At 39.3% G+C, this 23,149-nt stretch overlaps 1 protein-coding gene across 1 annotated transcript in view; it reads right to left on the reverse strand.

The window, feature by feature from the left end:
- bmp1a (bone morphogenetic protein 1a) overlaps positions 1–23,149 on the reverse strand; it is a 150,099-nt gene that overhangs the window by 11,999 nt on the left and 114,951 nt on the right. Inside the window, exons 11-18 of the mRNA XM_061906078.1 lie at positions 21,933–22,078; positions 21,672–21,867; positions 21,450–21,575; positions 15,209–15,369; positions 11,139–11,319; positions 10,953–11,078; positions 10,766–10,893; positions 1,262–1,475 (exon numbers count right to left, since the gene is read on the reverse strand). Coding sequence (XP_061762062.1) covers positions 1,262–1,475; positions 10,766–10,893; positions 10,953–11,078; positions 11,139–11,319; positions 15,209–15,369; positions 21,450–21,575; positions 21,672–21,867; positions 21,933–22,078 — 1,278 coding nt within the window. The remainder of the gene's footprint in view (positions 1–1,261; positions 1,476–10,765; positions 10,894–10,952; positions 11,079–11,138; positions 11,320–15,208; positions 15,370–21,449; positions 21,576–21,671; positions 21,868–21,932; positions 22,079–23,149) is intronic.

Here is a 23,149-nt window from a genome sequence, read left to right on the forward strand (position 1 = left end):
GTATGGTCAATACATTATTTCTACATGGTTATGAGATTATTTCTATATGGTCACTACATGTTACTACATTACGACATGGTTACTACATGGTCACTACATGGTTACTAAATGTTACTACATTATAACTAAATGGTCACTACATGTTACTAAATGGTCACTACATGTTACTATATGTTGCTACATGTTACTACATGGTCACAATGTGTATACGAAACCTTGTTGGAGATTTTTTTTAGAGAGCTTTCTTTATAGACACAATAGTAGAATCTGTATTGTTAGCTACCTCGTGCTAGCAGTTTTTCACTCTTTAGAAGGCACAGAAAAGGCATAGATTGTTGTCAGTTTTCCTTTAAGGCCACCTACTGGCTTAGTGCGTAATAGGAATATTTAGTATGAAAAACACTAACCCGTCTGTGTATGGACGTACGCTGTTTTTAAGTTGAAGTGGAGTGGTCATTTGTTTTTGCCGACAATAATTGATTAAATTAAGCTCATGATGCAGTGAGGTGACCGCAGCGGACACATTTGTTACTGAATACCCTGTAATATGCCTTGGAGACGTTGTACGTGTAAATTGTATACATTATTGTTTCACACTGCAATGTTCCATCCATCCATTCATTTTCTACCGCTTGTCCCTTTTGGAGTCGCGGGGGGTGCTGGAGCCTATCTCAGCTGCATTTGGGCGGAAGTCGCCACGTCGACACAGGGCCAACACAGATAGACAGACAACATTCACACTCACATTCACACACTAGGGCCAATTTAGTGTTGCCAATCAACCTGTCCCTAGGTGCATGTCTTTGGAGGTGGGAGGAAGCCGGAGTACCCGGAGGGAACCCACGCAGTCACGGGGAGAACATGCCAATTCCACACAGAAAGATACCAAGAACGAGATTGAACTCAGGACTATTCAGGACCTTTGTATTGTGAGGCACATGCACTAACCCCGTGCCATGTTGTTCTGTTATTATTATTACCCATGCTTAGCTGTTGTGTAGCCGCTAGATCCTTAAATGCATCCCTTTTGTCAACGACTCGACTGAATCCTTGAGATGTAAAATGTCCGCCCACCTTTACACAAGTCAACTGCTTTATCGGACATTTTAGATTATATCAACCCATACTTGTTGTCTATATCTGATATCAATAGACGTTTAAGTGGGGTGCGATCCCCCCCAAAAAGCCAACAAAAAAGCAAAAGAAGCTTCATCCTTCAGGAGGCATTTTGGACATAGTGGAGTGGGTGTAGTGGACGTACCTGCCGAGTGGGCCGCCTCAAAGCCTTTCTTCTGCACGGAGTTGTCGGAGAAGAAGCGGATAAAGAGCTTGTTCCCGCTAGACGTGATGGGCGGCGGCTTCTTGGTGCCACAGAAGCGGCCGAGAGTCTGAGCCTTGCCGTCTTTGCCGTCGTAGATCTCGATGTGGTCGTAGGCACACTCCAGGTGGGCCTCCATGTCGATCTCATTGAAGGCCTGACGAGGGGACAGCTCATTAACCACATAGTGACCATGTAGTGACACGTAGTAACCGTATAGTATCCGTGTAGTAACCATGTAGTAGTAATGTAGTAACCATGTAGTTATAATGTAGTATTAATGTAGTAATATGTAGTAACCATGTAGCTTTAACATAGTAACTATGTAGCAACCACGTGGTAACCATTTAGTAATCATGTAGTAACCATGTAGTAATAATGTAGTATCTATGGAGTAATAATTTAGTAACCATGTAGTTTTAACATAGTAACCAAATTTGTAACCATCCAGTAACCATGTAGTAACAATGTAGTAACCACATAGTAACATCTAGTAAAATTGTAGTAACCAAGCAGTAATAATGTAGTAGCCATGCAATAATAATGCAGTACCCATGTAGTAACAATGTAGTAATTATGTAGTAACCATGTCGTAATAATGTAGTAACATGTAATAATAATGTGGTAACCACATAGTAATAATTTAGTAACCATGTCATAATAATGTAGTAACCATGTCATAATAATGTAGTAACCATTTAGTAATAATGTAGTAACCACATACTAATAATGTAGTAACCATATAGTAATAATGTAGTAACCATATAGTAATTGTGTAGTAACTATGTTGCAATAATGTAGTAACCATGTAGTAATTATTGTAGTAACCACATAGTAATAATGTAGTAACCATGTAGTAATAATGTAGTGACCATGTAGTAATAATGTAGTAACCACATAGTAATAATGTAGTAACCATGTAGTAATAATGTTCTAACCACATAGTAATAATGTAGTAACCACATAGTAATAATGTAGTAACCATGTAGTAATAATGCAATAACCACATAGTAATAATGTAGTAACCATGTAGTAATAATGTAGTAACCACATAGTAATAATGTAGTAACCATGTAGTAGTAATGTAGTGACCATGTAGTAATAATGTAGTAACCACGTAGTAGTAATGTAGTGACCATGTAGTAATAATGTAGTTACCATGTAGTAATAATGTAATAACTGTATAGTAATTATGTAGTAACCATGTTGCAATAATGTAGTAACCATGTAGTAATAATGTAGTAACCATGTAGTAATAATTTTGTAACCACATAGTAATAATGTAGTAACCATGTAGTAATAATGTAGTAACCACATAGTAATAATGTAGTAACCATGTAGTAACCATGTAGTAATTATTGTAGTAACCACATAGTAATAATGCAGCAACTATGTCGTAATATTGTAGTAACCATGCAGTAATAATGTAGTAACCATGTAGTAACACGTAACAACGGCACATTCATGTACTATTTAGAGTATTTCAATCATTACTGTAACTTCTTAGTCCAACCCTCTGGTTGTTGCAACGGTCAGGGGAAAAGAAGACAAAATCATGGTGAAATGTTCAGAATGTCAGCAACGATAAATGAAGAAGGTATTCAGTTGGTGAATATGCTGCAAAGTCAATCAAGGGCCGTCACAATAAAGAACTACAACATTTTGATGGGCCTACTATATGTGACCTGGTTGGAGATGGTGCCGAGTGTCAGAATCTGTGAGTTTTAAGTGTAACTGTACAAAAAGAGCTACAGAGCTCGCCTAAAATGTTAGTATGCTTACATTAAAATGCTAACATTTAGCATGTGTGCTAACGACAGCCTGCTAACCACAGACATCTTATAAGTAGACGCAGCATTGGCTGCTGTGACGCGAGAAATTGGGCCGCCATCTTGAAGTGGTGATGAGGAGCCGGCGAGCAGCCTAAACTGACAGTTGACAGGTAGAAAACAAAGATGGTGTTCAGCGTTTTCCTGCTCATGAAAATAAGAATCGGGGGAATACTTTTCACGAGTAAGATTTAACATTGACGTACTATTGATTGTATTTTGTTAAAAGAATATTACCCAAGAATTGAGAAGGAGCAAAGATCTTCAATAGTACTGAAATCGTAGCCGCATCTCTGCAAACCTATGGTGGCATCACGCCTCTAGTGTGCATATTGTATATAGTTCTCATCAAACCCATGAAATGTTCTATTTTGTCTTCATTATTTTGTCAGAATGCACCAGAAACTTCATTTGTATGTGAAAATCACAAAGAAATCTTCTGGGGAAGGATGACTCCTTTACAGGGGTTTGCTTTACAAACTTTCAGACCCACCTAAAAGAAAATTCACCAGCCGCCGCTGATTATGATGCAAAGTGTAAGACAATACTTTCTTAACAGTATAATTGGAACCAGGAATAAGTCTTCAAGTAACAATATTCAAATACTAACATCGTTGGGTAAGAAAGAATTTGGTTTTATTTTGAATCCAGTGAAACATACTGGTGGTTTTAGCTGATATAAAGACTTTCAGGTGTTTATATATGTTTATGTTTAACCATTTGGTAGACACTTTTATCCAATGCGACATACCTAAAAAATGCATATAAAACAATCACTGTAAAGATGATCATTTAAGGGAAGAATGTAATAAAAAATATCGATACAAAGTGTCAAGACAGAATAAACTCTGCTGCTGCTGCCGCAACAGAGATACAGTCTGTAAGATATATAGATATCTAATGTATTCAGTCTGTAAGATATATAGATATCTAATGTATTCAGTCTGTAAGATATATAGATATCTAATGTATTCATACATTGTTTATGTAAGATATACGCATGTATATGTAACCTAATCATACTGTTTCTTCAACTTAAAAATAGCCGACCATTTTGTTCCCCCTTCACTGGGATTATTATTACCAGTTTTGATCTCGGATGTCTGGTCATTTATAGAATATAAGAATATTCTATTACTGTTAAGCAAACTATGAATGATAAATATGTGTCCTTTATCATAGTATGTATGACAAAAAAAAACGCATGAAAAGGAGTGGTATTCAGTGAGGTAAGATGAATTAAATGCGCTGACAGTTTATTGCTCCTGCCAACTGAATTGCACGGAGTGGAGTGGATGACCATTCCAAGATGGCGGCCCCGCATCTTGTCAGCAAAATTAGGCAGTAGCGCTCGATGCTGCGTACCCTTAGAAGATGTCTATGACGCTAAGAGTTAGCATGTCTCATATTTCAAGAAACACACGGCTGTGAGGTGTATGGCTGCGGAAAGCGAGAAAAGAGTGTAAAATGTGTGTGGTTAGCATGCTTAAGTTAGCTTGTTAGCATGCTACATTAGCACACCAGCGGTTAACAGCCTTCACACGCCAAGTTATATGACTCTAGGTTAAACGGTTGCAATATTAGCTTGAAAAGCTAGCACTTTAATGTTAGCATGCCAACATAAAAATGCTAACGGTTAGCATGTGTCACATACAAAGTTATATGACTGAGAAAAAAACGTAAACACAGCAATAAATCAAGTACACGTATACCTCAACTTAAGAGTGTCTTGAGATAAGAGCAGCCTCTCTGCCACAGAACCAATTGAGGTACTACTGGGCTAGATTACTGGAACCAATTATTCATGCTTACATTTTTTCTTATAGAGAGAAATGTGCTTCACTATACAAACATTTTCATTCACGAACCTTGTTCAAGAACCTATCCATCCATTCATTTTCTACCGCTTATTCCCTTTTGGGGTCACGGGGGGCGCTGGCGTCTATCTCAGCTACAATCGGGCGGAAGGCGGGGTACACCCTGGATAAGTCGCCACCTCATCGCAGTGTTGAAGAACCAATTACCATAAATTCCTGACTGTTAGCTGCTACTGTTTTCCTACGCTTTGTGCGCTGCGGCCTATGAAACAGTGCGGCTAATTTATGGCTTTTTCTTCGCTGACAGAATTTTTTTTTGTTTTGTTTTAAAAACATGAAAAGACACTGAAAAAGTGAGTTATTGTTTATGCTATGACGCCATCTTCTGGACGAGTTCTCTCACTGCAGATGGGGCAGTGCAGCATTGCCCTTCTGTTTGGACTGAGCTTTGAACCGGAAGTACAAGTGCCGTTTCGGTTTCTAACCATGCATAGCGTTTCTACTCGTATGGATTCTTTATTCATCAGTGCAAGCAACGTTTGTAAGTTTTACAATACAACTAAAACAATTATACTTACTAAACCGTCCAAAGTGTGATGTCTGTAAGAGTGTGAGTGTTTTTATGCATATTTGTATGAACTTCATTAGCATTAAAACATGGAGTGTCAGTGTTATAGTGTATTATTAACTTACAATTTTTTTGTATAGTTAAATTTTCAAGAAATTCCTCAGTAAATTCACGAAAACATCATTGTGGATTTATTGTGTCTGTTTAGTTGATTGCGGAGCTAGCTCGCGCAGCCAGTGGGTCCATGACCATGACTTCTGTTTTGTTTGATCAGCCGTTTTAATGCCGTGTTACAGACACCGTTTGGAAAGAATTAAGGTATGTAAAAAAACTTTGTATATAAATAACTCATTTAACAAGGTGTATGTGTGTGTGTGTGTGTGTGTGTATATATATATATATATATATATATATATATATATATATATATATATATATATATATATATATATATATATATATATATATATATATACATATATATATACACACCGCATTCACGGTGGCAGAGGGGTTAGTGCGTCTGCCTCACAATACGAAGTTCCTGCAGTCCTGGGTTCAAATCCAGGCTCAGGATCTTTCTGTGTGGAGTTTGCATGTTCTCCCCGTGAATGCGTGGGTTCCCTCCGGGTACTCCGGCTTCCTCCCACTTCCAAAGACATGCACCTGGGGATAGGTTGATTGGCAACACTAAAATTGGCCCTAGTGTGTGAATGTTGTCTGTCTATCTGTGTTGGCCCTGCGATGAGGTGGCGACTTGTCCAGGGTGTACCCCGCCTTCCGCCCGTAGCTGAGATAGGCGCCAGCGCCCCCCGCGACCCCAAAAGGGAATAAGCGGTAGAAAATGGATGGATGGATATATATATATATATATATATATATATATATATATATATATATATATATATATCCATATATATATATATATCCATATATATATATATATCCATATATATATTACAAACTTTATGGCTGGCTCACATCGTGGTCACTCCGTGATCGCGTACGACCGCCAGACACTTCTGGATGTGGACATATCGGGCCGTTTTGGACTGATAGACACTTGCGTGCTAGACTTGCTAACTAGCATGGGAATACATCGGAGGCTACATCCAGCGGCCTGTGAAGCAGGGGAGTCTAGTAGCAGCGGGGGCCGTCTACGGAGCAGACGCCAGCGGTGTGATCGGAAACGCGGATGCCGAGCGGGGCTAAAAACAAAGCAGAAGGCTAATCCCCACAGAACACCACTTTCCTCCATCCCGAAGACGGATTTAGATGGAAAATGCGAGACTACTGGTCTGGGTAAGGAGTCAGTTAAATTAGAACAAGTTTTTTCTGCTTTGAGTGTTTCAGAGTTGGACATGTGTTTTACTGAGGTGGCTAACTATGATGTGTGCAGTTTATCAAAGCAACAAACAAACAATCGGAAAATCCCCGTTACTGAGGTGGCTAACCATGATGTGTGCAGTTTATCAAAGCAACAAACAAACAATCGGAAAATCCCCGTTACTGAGGTGGCTAACCATGATGCGTGCAGTTTATCAAAGCAACAATCAAACAATCGGAAAATTCCTGTCGTATCAATTCCTAGATATGGTCGTAACTATACTAAATGCACTGGGCATAATAAACACAACATTATTAATATTGCTACTACAGATAATTTGATCAAAAACTCCCTAAAACAGCCCACTACCTATAATATAGGTTTTTTAAACATAAGATCATTGTCTCCTAAAACGTTGTTAGTTAATGATATTATCAGAGACAACAATCTTAACGTCATCGGTCTCAGCGAAACCTGGCTTAAACAAAACGACTTTTTTGCGCTAAATGAGGCATGTCCTCCTAACTTTACACATGCGCATATTGCCCGTCCGCTCAAAAGGGGTGGGGGGGTCGCACTAATATACAACGAAAACTTTAACCTTAGTCCTAACATAAATAATAAATATAAATCGTTTGAGGTGCTTACTATGAGGTCTGTCACACCGCTGCCTCTACACCTGGCTGTTATCTACCGCCCCCCAGGGCCCTATTCGGACTTTATTAATGAATTCTCAGAGTTCGTTGCTGATCTAGTGACACACGCCGATAATATAATCATAATGGGGGACTTTAATATCCATATGAATACCCCATCGGACCCACCGTGCGTAGCGCTCCAGACTGTAATTGATAGCTGTGGTCTCACACAAATAATAAATGAACCCACGCATCGCAACGGTAATACGATAGACCTAGTGCTTGTCAGGGGCATCACCGTTTCCAAAGTTACGATACTCCCGTATACTAAAGTATTGTCCGATCATTACCTTATAAAATTCGAGGTTCAGACGCATGTTCGTCAAACTAATAATAATAATAACTGCTATAGCAGCCGCAACATTAATACAGCCACAACGACAACTCTTGCTGACCTACTGCTCTCGGTAATGGCACCATTCCCAAAGTATGTGGGCTCTATTGATAACCTCACTAACAACTTTAACGACGCCCTGCGCGAAACCATTGATAACATAGCACCGCTAAAGTTAAAAAAGGCTCCAAAAAAGCGCACTCCGTGGTTTACAGAAGAAACTAGAGCTCAGAAATTATTATGTAGAAAGCTGGAACGCAAATGGCGCACGACTAAACTTGAGGTGCACCATCAAACATGGAGTGATGGTTTAATAACTTATAAACGCATGCTTACCTTAGCTAAAGCTAAATATTACTCAAATCTCATCCACAGTAATAAAAACGATCCTAAATTTTTGTTTAGTACGGTAGCATCGCTAACCCAACAAGGGACTCCTCCCAGTAGCTCAACCCACTCAGCTGACTACTTTATGCAATTCTTTAGTAAGAAAATTGAAGTCATTAGAAAGGAGATTAAAGACAATGCGTCCCAGCTACAACGGGGTTCTATTAACCCTGACACGATTGTATATACGGCGGATACTGCCCTCCAAAATAGTTTCTCTCGTTTTGAGGAAATAACATTAGAGGAATTGTTACAACGTGTAAATGGAATAAAACAGACAACATGTTTACTAGACCCTCTTCCTGGGAAACTGATCAAGGAGCTCTTTGTATTATTAGGTCCATCAGTGCTAAATATTATAAACTTATCACTCTCCTCGGGCACTGTTCCCCTAGCATTCAAAAAAGCGGTTATTCATCCTCTTCTTAAAAGACCTAACCTCGACCCTGACCTCATGGTAAATTACCGACCGGTGTCTCACCTTCCCTTTATTTAGAAAATCCTTGAAAAAATTGTTGCGGAGCAGTTAAATGAACACTTAGCGTCTAACAATCTATGTGAAACCTTTCAATCCGGTTTCAGGGCAAATCACTCCACGGAGACAGCCCTCGCAAAAATGACTAATGATCTATTGCTAACGATGGATTCTGATGCGTCATCTATGTTGCTGCTCCTCGATCTTAGCGCTGCTTTCGATACCGTCGATCATAATATTTTATTAGAACGTATCAAAACACGAATTGGTATGTCAGACTTAGCCCTGTCTTGGTTTAACTCTTATCTTACTGATAGGATGCAGTGTGTCTCCCATAACAATGTGACCTCGGACTACGTTGAGGTAACGTGTGGAGTTCCCCAGGGTTCGGTCCTTGGCCCTGCACTCTTCAGCATCTACATGCTGCCGCTAGGTGACATCATACGCAAATACGGTATTAGCTTTCACTGTTATGCTGATGACACCCAACTCTACATGCCCCTAAAGCTGACCAACACGCCGGATTGTAGTCAGCTGGAGGCGTGTCTTAATGAAATTAAACAATGGATGTCCGCTAACTTTTTGCAACTCAACGCCAAAAAAACGGAAATGCTGATTATCGGTCCTGCTAGACACCGAACTCTATTTAATAATACAACTCTAACATTTGACAACCAAACAATTAAACAAGGCGACACGGTAAAGAATCTGGGTATTATCTTCGACCCAACTCTCTCCTTTGAGGCACACATTAAAAGCGTTACTAAAACGGCCTTCTTTCATCTCCGTAATATCGCTAAAATTCGCTCCATTCTGTCCACTAAAGACGCTGAGATCATTATCCATGCGTTTGTTACGTCTCGCCTCGACTACTGTAACGTATTATTTTCGGGTCTCCCCATGTCTAGCATTAAAAGATTACAGTTGGTACAAAATGCGGCTGCTAGACTTTTGACAAGAACAAGAAAGTTTGATCACATTACGCCTGTACTGGCTCACCTGCACTGGCTTCCTGTGCACTTAAGATGTGACTTTAAGGTTTTACTACTTACGTATAAAATACTACACGGTCTAGCTCCATCTTATCTTGCCGATTGTATTGTACCATATGTCCCGGCAAGAAATCTGCGTTCAAAGGACTCCGGCTTATTAGTGATTCCCAAAGCCCCAAAAAAGTCTGCGGGCTATAGAGCATTTTCCGTTCGGGCTCCAGTACTCTGGAATACCCTCCCGGTAACAGTTCGCGATGCCACCTCAGTAGAAGCATTTAAGTCTCACCTTAAAACTCATTTGTATACTCTAGCCTTTAAATAGACTCCCTTTTTAGACCAGTTGATCTCCCGTTTCTTTTCTTTTTCTTCTATGTCCCACTCTCCCGTGTGGAGGGGGTCCGGTCCGATCCGGTGGCCATGTACTGCTCGCTTGTGTATCGGCTGGGGACATCTCTGCGCTGCTGGTCCGCCTACGCTTGGGATGGTTTCCTGCTGGCTCCGCTGTGAACGGGACTCTCGCTGCTGTGTCTTGGATCCTCTTTGGACTGGACTCTCGTGACTGTGTTGTATCCATTGTGGATTGAACTTTCACAGTATCATGTTAGATCCGCTCGACATCCATTGCTTTCCTCCTCTCTAAGGTTCTCATAGTCATCATTGTCACCGACGTCCCACTGGGTCATTATTGTCACCAATGTCCCACTGGGTGTGAGTTTTCCTTGCCCTTATGTGGGCCTACCGAGGATGTCGTGGTGGTTTGTGCAGCCCTTTGAGACACTAGTGATTTAGGGCTATATAAGTAAACATTGATTGATTGATTGATATATATATATATATATATATATATATATATATATATATATATATATCTGCGGCTTATAGTCCCATGCGACTAATGTATTGAAATTTACTGGCTGTGGCCTATATACTAGTACGCCAAGTTTGTAAATGGAGGTTCCCCAGTATGTGTTTCTCATTGTCTTCATATGCGTTGCTTGGCCATAAAGAATGCCGACGTACTATTTTGACGCGGTGGCCCGGCGTGGTGGTCAGTGCCCAGGTGCACGCCTTCTTGCTGGGGTATTTGTCGGGCCAGTTGGGGCTGGAGATGGTCCCGCTCACACTGGTCACCGTGTGGTCGCAGCCAGCTGCGAAAAGACCGGGTTCAGAACAGGACCAGCAGCGGAGGACAGGAATAAGGTTTTACCCTCCTTGCAGTCGTGTTTGTTCTCGTGGAGCACGAAGCCGCTCCTGCACTGACAGCTGTAGCTGCCGAAGGTGTTGACACACTCGTGTTGGCAGCCGCCGTTCTCTTTGGAGCACTCGTCCTTGTCTGAGGGCACAGCACACACTCAGAACCATAGGTGGCAGCGAGGGGGCGGGGTTTTTTCACCTGAGAAGAACTGCGCCTTAAAGCCCTTTTTGGACACGGTGTTGTCGGACTTAAACTCGATACGCATGTTGTTGTACTGCGAGGTGAGGGCTTCCGGCTTCTCGGCACCGCAGAACTTCCCGTGTAGTCTTGAGTCAGCCGAGAGTCCACTGCGCACCTCCACGTAGTCGTACTTGCACACCTGAGGCGGGGTAGAGAAAGGTCGGTAAAATCTTTGCAATGTTTTCCCAAATGTAAGAAAGGTGGTACAGTGGAACCTTGCTTTACCAACCCCTCTTTTTGCAAACTTTTAGATGGAGACAAATATGCCTCTTTGTTTACGTTTCATTCATTTTGAGTCACGGGGTAACAAAAAAAAGCACTTGCACTACACTACTAGGTCAGCGTGTGCCTTTACAACTTGTTTTTTTAAGGGAATCACTGTGGAGTTAAAAAAAAAAAAAAGACTACAGTTGTGATTATTAGTTTACATACACTTGTAAAGAACATAATGTCATGGCTTTCTTGAGTTTCCAATCATTTCTATAAGTATTATTTTTTAGTAATAGAGTGATTGGAACACATACTTGTTGGTCACTAAAAACATTCATGAAGTTTGCTTCTTTTATGAATTTATTATGGGTCTACTGAAAATGTGAGCAAATCTGCTGGGTCAAAAGTATACGTACAGCAATGTTAATATTTGCATACATGTCCCTTGGCAAGTTTCACTGCAATAAAGCGCTTTTGGTAGCCATCCACAAGCTTCTGCTTGAATTTCTGACCACTCTTCTTGAGAAAATTGGTGCAGTTTAGCTAAATGTGTTGGTTTTCTGACATGGACTTGTTTCTTCAGCATTGTCCACACGTTTAAGTCAGGACTTTGGGAAGGCCATTCTAAAACCTTTATCCTACCCTGATTTAGCCACTCCTTTACCACTTTTGAGGTGTGTTTGGGGTCATTGACCTGTTGGAACACCCGACTGCGCCCAAGACCCAACCTCCGGGCTGATGATTTTAGATTGTCCTGAAGAATTTGGAGGTAATCCTCCTTTTTCATTGTCCCATTTAAAGCACCAGTTCCATTGGCAGCAAAACAGGCCCAGAGCATAGTACTACCACCACCATGCTTGACGGTAGACTTGGTGTTCCTGGGATAAAAGGCCTCACCTAATCTCCTCCAAATATATTGCTGGGTATTGTGCCAAAAACAGCTACATTTTTGTTTCATCTGACTACAGAACTTTCCTCCTGAAGTTTTATCTTTGTCCATGTGATGTGACTTCATGAATGTTTTTTTTGACCAACAAGTATGTGCTCCAATCACTCTATCACAAAAAAATAAGAGTTGTAGAAATAGTTGGAAACTCAAGACAGCATTGACATTATGTTCTTTGCAAGTGTATGTAAAATTTTGACCACCACTGTATATGCAAGGAGAACATGAATGGCGCTCAGAAGTATGCTTCATAGCACAGTAAGTTTTAATTGTGATGAGACCAGACTTTTCTTGAGAAAGATGCCAAAGGACACTGTAGAAAAACTACTCTCGTTCAGTGACGCCTCTTTCAAGGCACACACACTCTGCGTCCCCCGTTTTCCCTCGGTCTGACTGCTCCTTCAGTTAAGAGATTTTACTTTTTAAAATGTTTATTGTTGTAGCAAAATGGCTGTTACAGTGAAGGACTTCTGATCCTTTGTGAGGGCACCAAAGGTACTTCTGTGTGCACTTAGATTTCAGTTCAGCTTGCTGTCTTGGCATTTTAATAACGAGAACGTTGATCTTCCTTGTCATGTTTGTCTGATATGCAAAATTGTATAGCAGCGTTTCTTAACCATAGGGCTGGGGCCCTTTGTTGGGCCGCGAGCACAATCTATGGGGCCGCTAAAAAAGAACTGTTTCTCAGCTGTGGTCCGTAACTGCCATAGCGGTACTCAGTTGTAATACACTTTTCCACCACTTGTGGCAGTCATGACAACATTAAACAGAAGAAGTCTAGAGCTAAAGTCATAGAAAAGTTTGTTAAGCGCAAAAATTATGACTAAAGTGATGAAGCTGTATTTTTGTTTGCACTTACATTTTTTGGAAGGTTTCGCAAAGACACTTTCATTATTGATTGATTTGATCTTTTTTATCACAACATAATTGACTTCGAATCAGTTATTTATGAGTCTCTTCTTATGCAGTTAGTTCTTTATTCAGCCTGACCTAAGCCTTGGTAATAATTTGTTGTGATTAATACACGCTTTATTACCATCGAACAAGGGTTTTTATCCTGTTAGACTGTAAGCAGGTTAGATATCATTATTGAATATAATTAATATCAAGAGTAGGTTTACTATCCATCCCTCCATTTTCTACCGCTTGTCCCTCTCAGGGCCGCGAGGGTGGTGGAGCCTATCCCAGCTGCATTCAAAATTTATAACTGAAGTGGTAAAACTGTATTTTTATTTATTTATTGACGGCTTATTTAATAAACATTACATTTAAGTTATTTATTATTAATTTATTTGTAATTTATTTATTTTAGCGCTGTTGAGCATAATCAATTTTTATTTTGCAGTACATTAGATGAGTTTTTATCTCTCTAAACAGCCTGACCTAAGCCTTGATAATCATTTGTTGTGATTAATACACAATGAGAAGGTTTATTTATCTTGTTAAACAGTAAAAAAAATAAATTGATATAATTACTGAATATAATTGAAATTAAAGAGTAGTTCCCTAATTTAAAATGTATAATTGAAGTGGTAAAACTGTATTTTAATTTGTTTTATTGACAGTTTATCTAAAAAAATATAAAATTAGTATTATTAATAATTCATTTAGATATAATTTATTTATTTTAGCACTGTTTAGCACAATCTAATTTTCATTGGTTTTTATGAGTGCCTTCATTTGCAGTATATTAGATGAGTATTTATTTCATAATCAGCCTGACCTAAACCTTGGTAATAATCTTTGTGACTAACACATGTGTTATTATCATTTGATAAGGTTTATTTAACCTGTAAGTAGGTTAGATATCATTATTGAATGACAAAAATCAAGAGTAAATTTACTAATTCGATGTTAATATCTGAGTGGCGTCCCTGGACCCACTGTAGTGGAAAAGTTGGGCTCCAAGGTCAAAAAGATTAAAAACCCCTGCTGTATCACACCTTATATTGTGTTGAAAATGTATACACCTACACTCAAATATGGACTTTGTTGAGGTAGGAACCCATTATTTATGTCTATTTGGTTCTTATGGAGAGATGTGCTTCACTATACAAACTTTTCCATTTACGAACCTTGTTCAAGAACCATTTACCATACATTTTGGAATGTAAGCCGCTACTGTTTTCCTGCGCTTTGGCTTCTGCAGTTAATACAACGGTGTGGCTAATTTAATGGATTTTTCCTCGCTGATGGACATGATGCAAATAGGTTTTTTTTAAACATGGAAAGACACTGTGTGTTATTTATTGTGTTCAGCCATTCTGTTTTCTAACCCTCCATAGCGTTCTACTCATCTGGATTCTTCCTTCGTCACTGCAAGCGACGTTTGTAAGTTTTACAATATAACTAAAACAATTCTTACTTACTAAACCGTCCCGTGTGATGTCTGAAGGAGTGTTTTCATGCATATTTGTATGAGCGTCGTTAGCATTAGCTAACATGCTAAAACGATTATTGTCTGTGTTGGTATTATAAACTTTCAATGGCATTCTTTTTGTATTGTTTCAGTTTCACAAATTCCTCAGTAAATTCACCAAAACGTCACCAAGGAGTTAATGAATCTGTTTAGCTGATTGGAAAGCTAATAGCCATGACTTGTTCAAGAACCAAATGGAGTAGTACACATTACAATAAAAAATATTTTTGGGACCATTAAAAAAACAACAACTTTGAAATGGTCGCTGTCTAAGAGACATTAGTGGATGCAAAAAAACCCCAACACATTTTATACTTGAAGAATATGAACTAAATTACACAAACAGTACATGGATGTTCCACTGTAGTAGCAAGACGTGTGCGGTAGGAAAAAAAAAAAAGGACAACAGAACAAACCCACCCCGCGTCGATTCATAATAACCCAAGTGCTCACGTCATTCCCCTCAGTCTCGAAGACGTCAAAGAGCAGAGTGATGCGGTACTGTGTGGGGGCCACCAGCTGCCAGATGCAGTTCTTGTTGGGCGGGTACTCCCGGGGCCAACCTGGACTGGTGATGGAGCCGTTCAGCTTGGTGATGAAGCCTCCGCAGGCGGCTGCACAGGAGAGACAAGGAGCAGATGTGACAGCTTGGATCTGACCGCCTTGCAACTTTTATGCACGCCATCCCGTATTTATCCCTGACCGCCGGTTTTGGGAACTCTCGGGATGAATTATGTAATGACCAGTGTGCTGTAGTCCTCCTCAAAAAGAGTCTGCTACGGTCCAGGTAAACATGAAGCATCCGGGCCTACACAAGTCCATTTCCGTGTAGTAGGAACCATTGATTATAAATCAATGATTTTCATAGCTAGAACCTAGAGTTGTACGGTATACCCGTACTACTATAGTATCGCGGTACTATTGAATCAAAAACGGTACTATACTCTGTTTGAAAAGTACCGGTTCCCGGGCATGACGGCGCGTCGTCACAATGTGACATTGCTGGTTTGACGAGCAGAAGAGCATGTTCGGCAGCGTGCACACACAGAGTACTTACAAGCAGACACAGTGTGTAGACAGAAAAGGGAGAACGGACGCATTTTGGTGTAAAAAGTAAAGATAAAGCTGAAGTTATAACACTGAAACACCCTCAGGAAGCGGTGCTTTAAGACATGGCTGGCTGGTTAGCTAGCGGCTAACATACATACGCAGTCGGCAGTGTTTTAGCTACTTCTAAATCACTATTCCTGGCATCCATAGCGACAAATATAGTATGTTTTTTACAAGTATCGTTATGACTGGAGGACGAGGAATAGTTAAACAAGCTTCACTACACACCCTAGGACAGTGGTTCTCAAATGGGGGTACAAGTACCCCTGGGGGTACTTGAAGGTATGACAAGCAGTACGTGAGATTTTTTTTTTAAATACTCTAAAAATAGCAACAATTCAGCTTTATAAATATATTTATTGAATAATAAAATATGAATATAAGTTCATAAACTGAGAAATGAAATGCAACAATATAATATTCATTTTTGTGGACATGTTCCATAAATATTGATGTTAAAGATTTCTATTTTTGTGGAAAAATGTTTAGAATTACGTTTATGAATCCAGATGGATCTCTATTACAATCCCCAAAGAGGGCACTTTAAGTTGATGATTACTTCTATGAGTAGAAATCTTTATTTAAAATTGAATCACTTGTTTATTTTTCAACAAGTTTTTAGTTATTTTTACACATTTTTTTCCGAATAGTTCAAGAAAGACCACTACAAATAAGCAATATTTTGCAGTGTTAAACAATTTAATAAATCAGAAACTGATGACATAGTGCTGTATTTTACTTCTCAATCTCTTTTTTTCAACCAAAAATTCTTTGCTCTGATTAGGGGGTACTTGGATTAAAAAAATGTTCACAGGGGGTACATCACTGAAAAAAGGTTGAAAACCACTGCCCTAGGAGAATACAATAGCTCACCGGCATCACTGCTAACAAAAGCTACCGTTCCTGAATGTAAACAAATGCCATGGGTGGATCTCCACCTGACATCCACTGTAATAATACCAAGTACACAAGTGTATCTAGTCTATTTTTTATTGTCACAAAATCTTTTTTCCTTTTTTTAAATTTATATTATGTTCATAAAGTCAGGAAATACGTCCCTGGACACTTGAGAACTTTGAATATGACCAATGTATGATCCTGTAACTACTTGGTATCGGATCGATACCTAAATGTGTGGTATCATCCAAAACTAATGTAAAGTATCAAAGAAGAGAATAATAAGTGATTATTACATTTTAACAGAAGTGTAGGTAGAACATGTTACAACAGAAAAAAAGCAGCTATTAACAGTAAATGAACAAGTAGATTAATAATCCATTTTTATAGTTTGTCCCTCATAATGTAGACAGAATAATAGGTAGATAAATGACACAATATGTTACTGCATACATCAGCAGACTAATTAGGAGTCTTCGTTTGTTTACTTACTACTAAAAGACAAGTTGTCTAGTATGTTCACTATTTTATTTAAGGACTAAATTACAATAATAAACATATGTTTCATGTACACAAAGATTTTTTGACAGAAACTATATGAGACCCACTGGTTTAATCCAATCTGGTGGACAACAAAAAGGCTGGGACAATAAGTAGCCATTACACTGAACTAATTAGTTTGGTAGTATTGATAACTTTACCTCGTTTAGTCATTATTATGCTTAAAATGCTTCATTTAGGCCAGAAATATAAAACAGTACCATATTGTTTTAATTATAAAGTGATTATGTTTTGTTTTGTTAATTCACCAATTTGTGAGCAATGTCCCAGCTACATTTTTCTCCCCAATTCAACAACAGGAATAAAGTCAAACCCGCTTATATAACTCTGGTAACAATGAGAAAACTATAAAGTATAAATTAGTTGTTTGAGTATTAAAGGGAAGTTTGGGGACCTTTAAGAACGCGGCTTGAACTGTAAGGGGGACAAACTGTTTTCTTCTCTTTTGGACGCAAAAGTAATCTTTGGACTCAGGAAATGTCTAAACGTCCTGATTATATTTAGATTCTGTTGCTTTCATTAGTCGTTTAATGCACAGGTTTCAAACTCAAGGCCCGGGGGCCAGATCTGGCCCGCCATGTCATTCTATATGGCCCACAAATCCTGAAAATAATATAAATCAATAAAATGTAAATGTATAAGCTCTTTCTTTTTTGACAGAAAAAATGGATGCAATATTAAACTTTAATATTATCTAAGATTGCAACAAATATTATAATACAATATATTCCAAATATGTTTTTTGGAATAAAAATAAATACTTAGATATCTGTGTGACTTATGATTTTAGAGCAGGTTGTCCATGAAATTGTAGACTGTGAATATGATCAAGATTTTGTGATAAAAAACTGTAAACTAAAACTTTACCGTAAATAAAACTGGTACTGTTTTCCATTTCCACTAATACACCGCAAAAACAAAAACTAAAACAAAAACGTCAGCTCAGTCGCCAGAATATTACTGTTTAAAAAAACGGCGCTACTATTTTTCCATTTACAGTAATACACAGTAAAAACAACTGTAGATTTTACATAAAAAAACGGCAAGGTCAGTCGCCAGATCTTTACCATTAAAAGAAATACATTTACAGTAATATACCCTAAAAATAACAACTAAAGATTTTTTTAAAAATGGCAGCCAGGACACCAGAATTTTTCCTAAAAAAAAAACTATAACGTTGTACTGTTTTTTCCATTTACAGTAATACACTGTAAAACAACAATCGTGTATTTTCTCCAGAATATTACTGTAAAAAAATTTTTAATGTACAGTAATATGCTGTAAAAACCACCATATATTTACAATAAAATTCTGGCAAATGATATGGCAGTTTTTACTGTAAAAAAAGGACATTTTTTGCCAGAATTTTACTGTAAAAAATGTTTTTTTAATTTATTTACAGTAATATGCTGTAACAACCACGGTACATTGACAGAACAATTCCGGCAAATTATATGATTTTTTTTTTTACAGTAAAAAAAAGGTACCTTTTTTTTTGCCCGAATTTTACAGAAAAAAACATTTGTTTTATTTTCATTTACAGTAATATGCTGCTTGACTTACAATTTTAGAGCAAGTTGTCCATGAAATTGTAGACTGTAAAAATGATCAAGATTTTGTAATAAAAACTGGTAACTAAAACTTTACCATAAATAAAAATGGTACTGTTTTCCATTTCCACTATATATTTACAGTGTATATTTACAATACAATTCTGGCAAATTGTCTGCCAGTTTTTTACCGTAAAAACAAGGTAACGTTTTTTGGGGGAGCCATAATTTTACTGTAAAGAAAGCTATTTTTCATTTACCATAACATGCAGTAAAAAACACCTTATATTTACAATACGATTGTGGCAAATGATCTCCCAGTTTTTAACGGTAAAAATAAGGTCCTTTTTTTGGGGGCCAGAATTTTACGGTAAAAAAAGTTATTTTAAAGTTACAGCAACATGGTGTAAAAAACAGCGTATATTTACAATACAATTCTGGCCAATGATCTGCCATTTTTTTTAACATAAAGTAAAGGCACCTTTTTTATTTTTTTTAATTTACAGTAATATGCTATAAAAAACACAGTAATATTTACCGTAAAAATTCTAACTACTGTTCTGACAAAAAGGGCAGTTAATTTTATACTGCAAAATTTGAGTACACTGAAAAGCGCTATACCAAATAAAATGTATTATTACTATTATTATTATTATTAATATTAAAATCTTTTTGCAGTGCATAACAACACATATTATCAAATGTATACGCACATGTCTAATAATATCATGTTTCTATATTTATATTCTTGTATTTTGACTTTGATGTGGCCCTCAATGAAAATACGTTTGACACCCCAAGAACTTTATTAGGTGTAACTAATAAAAATGGATACATTTGTACTGTGTGGAACTTTAAATATGCAGAGATAGTTTCCACACGGACGCTGCAATAGAGCGCGCATGAGCGTGTGGGTTCTGTGGTGTTTTTAATGCATGAATGCAAAAAATGAAAAGAAAAGTTGATTTGAAGTACAAACCCCGTTTCCATATGAGTTGGGAAATTGTGTTAGATGTAAATATAAACGGAATACAATGATTTGCCAATCATTTTCAACCCATTTTCAGTTGAATATCCTAAAAAGACAACATATTTGATGTTCAAACTGATAAACATGTTTTGTGTGCAAATAATCATTACCTTTAGAATTTGATGCCAGCAACACTTGACAAAGAAGTTGGGAAAGGTGGCAATAAATACTGATAAAGTTGAGGAATGATCATCAAACACTTATTTGGAACATCCCACAGGTGTGCAGGCTAATTGGGAACAGGTGGGTGCCATGATTGGGTATAAAAGCAGCTTCCATGAAATGCTAAGTAATTCACAAACAAGGATGGGGTGAGGGTCACCAATTTGTAAGCACATTTTTGAACAGTTTTAGAACAATATTTCTCAACGAGCTATTGCAAGGAATTTAGGGATTTTACCATCTACAGTCCGTAAAATCATCAAAAGGTTCAGAGAATCTGAAGAAATCACTGCACGTAAGCGATGATATTACGGACCTTTGATCCCTCAGGAGGTACTGCTTTAAAAACCGACATCAGTGTGTAAAGGATATAACCACATGGGCTCAGGAACATTTTATAAAACCACTGTCAGTAACTACAGTTGGTCGCTACATCTGTAAGTGCAAGTTAAAACTCTACTATGCAAAGTGAAAGCCATTTATCAACAACACCAAGGAACACCGCCGGCTTTGCTGGGCCCTAGCTTACCTAAGATGGACTGATGCAAAGTGGTAAAGTGTTCTGTGGTCTGACGAGTCCACATTTCTAAATATATTCGGAAACTGTGGACGTGGTGTCCTCCGGAACAAAGAGGAAAATAACCATCCAGATTGCTGTTATAGGCGCAAAGTTCAAAAGCCAGCATCTGTGATGGTATGGGGGTGCATTAGTGCCCAAGGTATGGGTAATTTACACATTTGTGAAGGCACCATTAATGCTGAAAGGTACATACAGGTTTTGGAGTAACATATGCTGCCATCCAAGCAACGTTATCATGGACGCCCCTGCTTATTTCAGCAAAACAATGCCAAGCCACATGTTACAATAGGGTGGCTTTGTGGTAAAAGAGTGTGGGCAGTTTCCTGGCCAGCCTGCAGTCCACACATGTCCCCCATGGAAAATGTGTGGCGCATTATAAAGCGTAAAATACGACAGCGGAGACCCTGAACTGTTGAACAACTGAAGCTCTACATAAAACTAGAATGGGAAAGAATTCAACTTTCAAAGCTTCAACAATTAGTTTCCTCAGTTCCCAAACGTTTATTAAGTGTCGTTAAAAGAAAATGTAATGTAACACAGTGGTGAACATGCCCTTTCCCAACTACTTTGGCACGTGTTGCAGCCATGAAATTCTAAGTTAATTATTATTTGCAAAAAAATAAAATAACGTTTATGAGTTTGAACATCAAATATCTTGTCTTTGTAGTGCATTCAATTGAATATGGGTTGAAAAAGACTTGCAAATCGTTGTATTCCGTTTGTATTTACATCTAACACAATTTCCCAACTCATATGGAAACGGGGTTTGTATTTTCCCTGAGTAAAATGGCGGATGCAACATACCCTCACAGCTGCGCTTGTCAGCAGCCAGCTCGTAGCCCGGGTCGCAGGCACACTTGTAACTGCCCAGCGTGTTGACGCAGCGTTGCTCACAGCGACCGTTGTCCGGCTTGGAGCACTCATCCATCTCTGGAACACAAAGGGGAGTTAGGACCCTTCCAGCCGGGGCCCCGCTCCCAGGAGGCCACCTTCTCGATGATGGCAACCACCGGCGCGACTGCGCACCTTTGAAGAAGTTGGCGGCGAAGCCGGCCTTGTTGACAGAGCCGTCAGAGACAAACTTCATCCACAGCTGGTTGGAGCTGGTCTTGATGTCGTCAGGCTTGTCGTAGCCACAGAAGCGTCCCAGCAGGGGGCTGTTCTCAGAGTTGCCATCACGCACCTCTAGGTAGTCGTAGGCACAACTGTCATGTCTCTCGATCTGAACGACAACGTTGTTTTCATTATGGACCCAAAACTGTAAAGAAGGCCAGGGCGAGGTCTTACTTCAAAGGACTGGAAGGTGAGGCCCACGTGGTAGCCCTGAGCCACCGTCACCTTCCACACGCACCCCTTGTTGGGCCGGTAGTCGTCAGGGTAGTTGGGCGACTGGATCTGCCCGCTGTCCTTCTTCACCTCCCCGCCGCAGATGGCTGCAGGTGACAGCAAAGCAGGGCGTTAACAACATCGGTGGCGGCAGAATGAACGTTCTTACGAGAGGGGAAGGACTTTGGCCTCCATCGAGGCTTGTGCAAAGCCTGGAAACTATGGCGCTGATTCTGAGGCCACAATCTGAGTAATGCAGCATAAAGGTGTCCGACACATGTGGGAGTGGCCTTCTAGACTACAGGTTGGGACGAGGTGCTGAGACATAAAACCATGTCAATACATCCCCGGACTAGGGTTGTACGGTATACCGGTACTAGTATAGTATTGTGGTACTAATCAATCATATTCTGTACTATACTCTGTTTGAAAAGTACCGGTTCCCCGGGATGACGGCGTGTCGTCACGTCGTGACATTGCTGGTTTTACGAGCAGAGGAGCATGTTCGGCAGCGCGCACACACTGAGTACTGACAAGTAGAGACAGTGTGTGGACAGGAAAGGGAGAATGGACGCATTTTGGTGTAAAAAGTAAAGATAAAGGTGAAATTATAACACTGAAACACACTCAGGAAGAGGTGCTTCAAGACATGGCTAGCTAGCTAGCAGCTAACATCCATCCGCAGTGTTTTATCTACTTCTAAATCACTAACACTGGCCTCCATGGCGACAAATAAAGTATGTTTTTTTTACGAGTAACAATATCACTGGAGGACGAGGAATAGCTAAACATGCTTCACTACACAACCTAGGAGGATACGATTGCTCACCGGCGCCACAATGTAAACAAACGCCATGGGTGGATCTACACCTGACATCCACTGGGAAATGACGGGAGCAGTGAGTAGCAGCGGTGGCAGCGCCCGAGAATCATTTTTGGCGATTTACCCCCAATTCCAACCCTTGATGCTGAGTGCCAAGCAGGGAGGAACAAAGACACACACTCTCTGGTAACCTAGCAACACAGGAAGTGATCACTGATCAGTGGGAGTGAGATGCTAACAGCCAATCAGGTAACAGTATCAAATAGCAGGTTTGGCTGCGCCATCTTGTTGTCTGGTGGTTGATTCTCTGCATGGAGTGAAAAGATAAAAGAGGAAAAGTCACTTGGACCAATTT

The sequence above is a fragment of the Nerophis ophidion genome, linkage group LG07 (genome assembly GCF_033978795.1).
Source record: "Nerophis ophidion isolate RoL-2023_Sa linkage group LG07, RoL_Noph_v1.0, whole genome shotgun sequence".
NCBI lineage: Eukaryota > Metazoa > Chordata > Actinopteri > Syngnathiformes > Syngnathidae > Nerophis > Nerophis ophidion.